Source organism: Phoca vitulina, unplaced genomic scaffold (genome assembly GCF_004348235.1).
Source record: "Phoca vitulina isolate PV1807 unplaced genomic scaffold, GSC_HSeal_1.0 scaffold10, whole genome shotgun sequence".
In the NCBI taxonomy this organism is placed as follows: Eukaryota; Metazoa; Chordata; class Mammalia; order Carnivora; family Phocidae; genus Phoca; species Phoca vitulina.
In genome coordinates, this window is record NW_022589713.1 from 14,872,947 (window position 1) to 14,878,946 (window position 6,000).

A 6,000-nucleotide genomic window follows, 5' to 3' on the forward strand; every position below is an offset into this window, starting at 1 on the left:
AGGAATGTCAACAGAAGAAGAGGTAGACACATTGTGTTTCCACACACCGGAATCACACAGCAGAGTAAAAGAACAAACTACCAATCTGCACGGCAGTATGAATGCATCTCAGACATTGTGCTAATAAGCAAGGGAAGCCAGACGCAGAAGAGTCCACAATACATGATTCCATGTATATGAAGGTCTAGAATAAAACTAATCTAAGGTGAAATTTTTCAGAAAAGTGGTGTGGAGAGTTGGCAGACCTGACTGGGAAGGGGTACAGGAGTTTGGTGGGAAATGGATTCTGTATGGTCACAGGAGTGTGGCTTACATAAGGGGATTAATTTTTCAAATTAGTACAGCTAAGATTTGTGCATTTCACAGTGCATGAATTTACCTTTGAAATCTGTAAAATAATAATAATAATGAAGCAGGTGGTAGGGATTGGATAGTGGTATTAATAAAAAGAACAGTAGAATGATAATAAAATTGTTGAAATTAATTATTGGATGCATAGAAGCTCATTCTATTATTCTATTTACTTTGTATCTGCTTGAAATTTTCCATGAATAAAGTTCCAGAAATTATCCAACCTCAATTTTTATAATGTGTTTTCTTAGAGATGCCTTTTAAGAATGATTATCTTCTGTGTCAAAGAAATATTTAATTTGAAGTATATTAGTTCCTTTAGTTTCAATTCAGTTTTTCTGTTAGTTAAATTCAAATAAAATTAAATTTAGAACTTTGTATTAAAATACCGTTCTAAAATTACTCCTGTTGACCTATCAGTACATATGCATGGAATGTCTGAAATGATGTTTCTCAAATATTAGTTGTGGTTAGTTTTAGGTGGTTGGATTTGGGGTAATTTTCTTTTTCTTCTTGATGCTCTTCTAGTATTGCTGAAAATTTATAAACACTGTTTTTACAGACAAAAATTATTCTTAAAAATTATTAAAGATGTGTAGCATATAGAGTTTTCTGGTAATGAGATTTTTCTCTGCCAACTAATTCAAATTTTGTCCGTGGGCATGCATTTTAATCCTATTAATAAATACCTCTGCCTTGAGGGTTCTTTAAAATCTATGTAATTTGTTGAGCCAGCATGATTTCTGAATGCGTTCATGCCCAAATGTTTTGTCTTTACTTGACCAAAGCAAAGAAAGAAAGAAAAGAAGCTATAGCCCTGACTCCACTCCTATGCTCTCTTGTGCTGATGTGATATGTTAAGTAACAGAGATCTTCAGTGCGTGTGGCGGGTGGGGGGGTGTAAGAGGCTGTGTAACCGTATTTTAAGAAAAAATTTTAAGAGCTTCTGCCATTGCCTTTATTTACTGTGTTATTACCAATATTCCAAATGCCCAGTCTCCTTATGGTAGCATTGCCATGACCTGTAGCAGGATATAAACTTGGATTTTTTTTCCATACTTAAAAACTTCAGGAGATCAGTATTGTGGAGGACGCCTTGAAAGACCTTCTGGCTCTTTTAAAACCCCCAACTGGCCAGACCGAGATTACCCTGCAGGAGTCACTTGTGTGTGGCACATTGTAGCCCCAAAGAATCAGGTAAGATTCCCTAAAAACATGAAGAAGGCATGCATGTGTGAATTGCCTAGATGGTGCGAGGGGCCCGTCTCTCAAGAGCTTAGCACGCAGGGTGAGGAAGGCCCTGCTGGACACACGTATCTCTTCAAACAAAGACCCAGATTGAAATGACTTTTGCACTATTTGACTTGCAAAAGTCCTGCATTTAATTTCCTAGTATATAAATACAATTTTCAAATTTCAGTACAAATAGTAAGCAAATCCCTGTGAGGTTGTTGAACCCCGTGGAAGATGTTATAAACAGCAGTGACCGAGTGTGGGACGATTGGAATCCCCAAGTTTATGTAGGTTTTAGGTTACCATTTGTTCACGTGGCAAGTGCATTGTGACAGCTTCACCTGGACAAAGTTGATGCAAGCACATCACATCTTCCCCTCAAAGAACGAGTCTGAAAACTCATCTGCTTTGTGGGTATTTTTTTGGTTGTTGTTTAACATAAAATTTGTGCAGGTTCCCCACAAATAACTTTATTCATTGCTGTAAAACAATCAACAGAGAGGGTCTGATTTTCCAGTGCTTATTAGTTTGTGGTTATGTGAAATTTTACCATTTCTGGGAACCACTTTCAGATATGAATTGCAGGACGAAACGTAGCATGGGAATAGACCACGCCTACTTTGTGGACTTGGGAAAATAACTTTTAAAAAATTATTATTGTTACAAACACTACAGACTGTACTCAAACATTAGAGTGTGAGCATTACGATACTGTTTAAAAAAAAAACTTTTCTAGGGCACCTGGGTGGCTCAGTTGGTGAAGCGACCCACTCTTGATTTTGGCTCAGGTCATGATCTCAGGGTCCTGGGATTGAGGTGTCGGACTCCCCACTCAGCAGGGAGTCTGCTCTGTCTCTCTGCCCCTTCCCCCCACTCGTGTGTGCACACACTCTCTCTTAAATAAATAAATCTTTTAAAAATTTTTCTGAACTGATCTTTTGTATCACTTACACAAATACTGTTTGCCATATATTGATTTTTAAATGGAAAATTATTCAAGCAAATATACCATTCAAGTTAGTGATTTGAACACACACACACACACACACACACACACTTTGATCATAATCCCCAAACCCAGTTTTATTTTTAAGAATAAAAATATGGTCATTTACTTAATGATGAAAGATTCTACACATTTATTGAATTTTTGTAGTTTAAAATAACAGCATTTAAGCCATTATATAATTCTTGAGATTGTACTGGTCATTTGTCTCTCTGTGACATTTGGAAAATATATTAATTAGCCCAAATAATTTCAGCTTAATTATCCTTGCAGATTACAATTCAGCATCTTTTTTCCAGTGTTCATCTCTTTGATTATTTAAACTTAAACACATTTTCCTAATGTGATTTTTGGCTTCAGCCAAGTAGTTTTTAGTCATTATTGTAATGCCTGAAATCACTGGAAGCACTGTCAAAGAAGAAGAATATAATGGGAAGATTAAGTCCTAAGTAATTTCTCTGCAAATCTATGAGCATTTTCTTCTGCTAACAACTTACCTTCATTTTTTTAACCATAGCTTTTCCCTTTATTCTCCCATTTATTTACTTATTTTTTAATCTTCTCTCCAAAAGTTGTTATGTGACTAATTTCTAAGTAGAGAAAGTTCAGCCAATTTTTAATAATCTGGAAAGCATTTTATTATTAAATGGTGAGCAGTTATTGAACCCAAAGAGGAACTATTTTAATATAATTTAAAGCAGTGCTAAATATGAATAAGCTGTTATTCACCCATAACTGGTGCTGACTTTTTAAAGGTGGGTAAATACGTAGATATGTGGCAGTTATGTTCAAAGCCAAAATTTATCTTTGGTCCCTCTGTGATGCTGTTGCTGTTACCATCTTCATCCATTTACTGTGTGTGATCACAGTCTTCTTTAGCTAATAACTAGGGCCTGTTCTAACAGGAATTAATGCCCATTATCTTCCCTAAGCAGCAGGGAGGGTTGCCTTGCCTGCCCACCTGCTGCCCAGCAAAAGTAGGGACCAGCTCTCTGGGTCCATAGGTATTTATGAACCCAGCGTGATTTCCTTTGATTCACACATTGGAGGTGCTCTGGAAAAATCTGCTTGTGAGGGGAATCATTGCCTATTAAACCAAAACTTCCTATTGACTTGAATAACTTAGGACACTATTATTGGTACTGGTGCAAAAAAATAAAGAAATACTTAAGAAATCTAACACTGACTTTGTTTATCAGTGCTTTCATGCAACCTCTTCAGAAATCAACCACATCACCAAATAGGCTGTGCTCAACTCAGTAGGCACACTTTTCAAACATACTTCAAGAAAACTCGCAGTCAGTCCCCACTTCCTGAATCTCTGGTCCTAAAGAATTTGCCTGCTTACATGTGATAAGAATGTCATTCTCCTTCCCTCGAAAGAGGAACAACTCTATCCACCACCTCACCTACCCAAGCACGTAACACATACACCACACCTCAACACATCTCAGAGAAGAAGAATGAAGTTGGTATATACCTCTGCTTCCCATTCCAACACGTATCCAATTATGGTCTTAAGGTAGGTTGTTAGGGTTACATGGTGTTCCCATACATTTGTAACTGTAGGTGAACAGATCTCTTAAATTTAAGTTCTTAACTAAGGATAGTCTTTTGAAATTATTAAAAATAAAGAATACCACAGTTTTGTTAACTACAGAAGAAATATGAAAACAACAAGAAACAATTCAGACAGAATGAATGCATTCTTTTTTTTTTTTTTCTTTAGATTTTATTTATTTATTTGAGAGAGAGAGAATGAGAGACAGAGAGCATGAGAGGGAAGAGGGTCAGAGGGAGAAGCAGACCCCCAGCTGAGCAGGGAGCCCGATGTGGGACTCGATCCCGGGACTCCAGGATCATGACCTGAGCCGAAGGCAGTCGCTTAACCAACTGAGCCACCCAGGCGCCCCAGAATGAATGCATTCTTTACTAAGGAAAATCCTACAGATCTGGGGAGAGGAAGATTCCCGTATGAGCTTATTCCTCAGTGCTGTCTTGATATTTCTAATGTTGTGCTTTCTCTAAAGCTTATAGAATTAAAATTTGAGAAGTTTGATGTTGAGCGTGATAACTATTGCCGATACGATTTTGTGGCTGTGTTCAATGGTGGAGAAGTCAATGACGCTAAAAGGATCGGCAAGTATTGTGGCGATAGTCCACCTGCGTAAGTAGTGCTGTTTTATTTCACTAATGTTTTAGTGGCTCTAAACTTCTTTTTTATTCAATTGCCCAATTACATTTTATTTTCTGGAAGATTCTATGCTGTTGTTGTTTTCTTCACAAATTCTTGGGTTCCATGGCAGTAGAGTCCCATAGAGCACTAGCACAGAGTGGCCAACCCAGAGAGTGAGGCGACTTTAATGAGTGTGTAGCAAGACCTCGATGGGCAAACAGATAACAGAAGCAGAGTTCGTGATGCCTCAGAGTCAGATGCTAGCCAGATACCTGGATACGTCACTGCCTTACAAAGGTGAGCTCAAGCATCAGAGTGGAAAGGGGGAAGTTCTGAGAAAAAAGCAGGGGCTGAAATTTGGAGATCCAGACAAGGAAACCTGGACACTCATGACAGACCCAGATGATTTTACCTGATCAGAGACCTGTCCTGGACCTTTTGGGGCTTTGTGCGTTTCCTCACATTGTTGCTCAAACTTGTGCTGGGTGAGCCTGAAAGGCACCGTGTATTTATCGACAAACATTTATGGAGCTAAGAGCTCTGCCACTCACTAGCTATGTGACGTTGGGCAAGTTGCTGAATTCCTCTATTCTGTATTGGTGCAACGCAAGACTGTATTTTGGGGCAGGATATTTCACGCCTTCACATACAACACTAGGGAAATTACTACAGCTTGGGGCATCTGGCTTGCTTAGTGGGTGGAGCTTGCAACTCTTGACCTCAGGGTTTTAAGTTTGAGCTCCAATTTGGGTGTAGAGATTATTTAAAAAAAAAAATCTTTAAAAAAAAAGGAAATTACTACAGCTTGCTGTCCAACTCACCATTATGCCAATTTAAATACCCTTTCTACTCTGTTGCTTAAACATAATTAGATTATGTGCATCACTTGATTTTACATGCATATCTATGATTCCCGTAGATGCATTTGAGGTAAAGCAAGGTATTTTTCAATTTAAATTCATTTAGATTAAGTTTGATAATATTAAAAATTTTTAATACATACAAGTTGGTTAAAATTCAAACATTACTAAACCCAAATTTGACTCTCCAGCTGAATGTGTTAGAGAAAGGCCCATTTCTAAGTTGTCAGCGAAGGTGTTCCTTCTGTATTCTTTTCCTGCTGCTGCTGTAACAAATTACCACAAAACCAAGTGGTTTATTTATTTTTTTTTATTTATTTATTTATTTTTATTTATTTGAGAGAGAGAGTGAGAGAGAGAAAGAGCACAAGAGG

The 6,000-nt window shown here is 37.6% G+C and overlaps 1 protein-coding gene across 1 annotated transcript in view; it reads left to right on the top strand.

Annotated features, from left to right (window-relative positions):
- The window catches only part of PCOLCE2 (procollagen C-endopeptidase enhancer 2), a 71,476-nt gene that overhangs the window by 46,884 nt on the left and 18,592 nt on the right, over positions 1-6,000 (top strand). The window contains exons 4-5 of the mRNA XM_032408532.1: positions 1,424-1,548; positions 4,621-4,757. Coding sequence (XP_032264423.1) covers positions 1,424-1,548; positions 4,621-4,757 — 262 coding nt within the window. The remainder of the gene's footprint in view (positions 1-1,423; positions 1,549-4,620; positions 4,758-6,000) is intronic.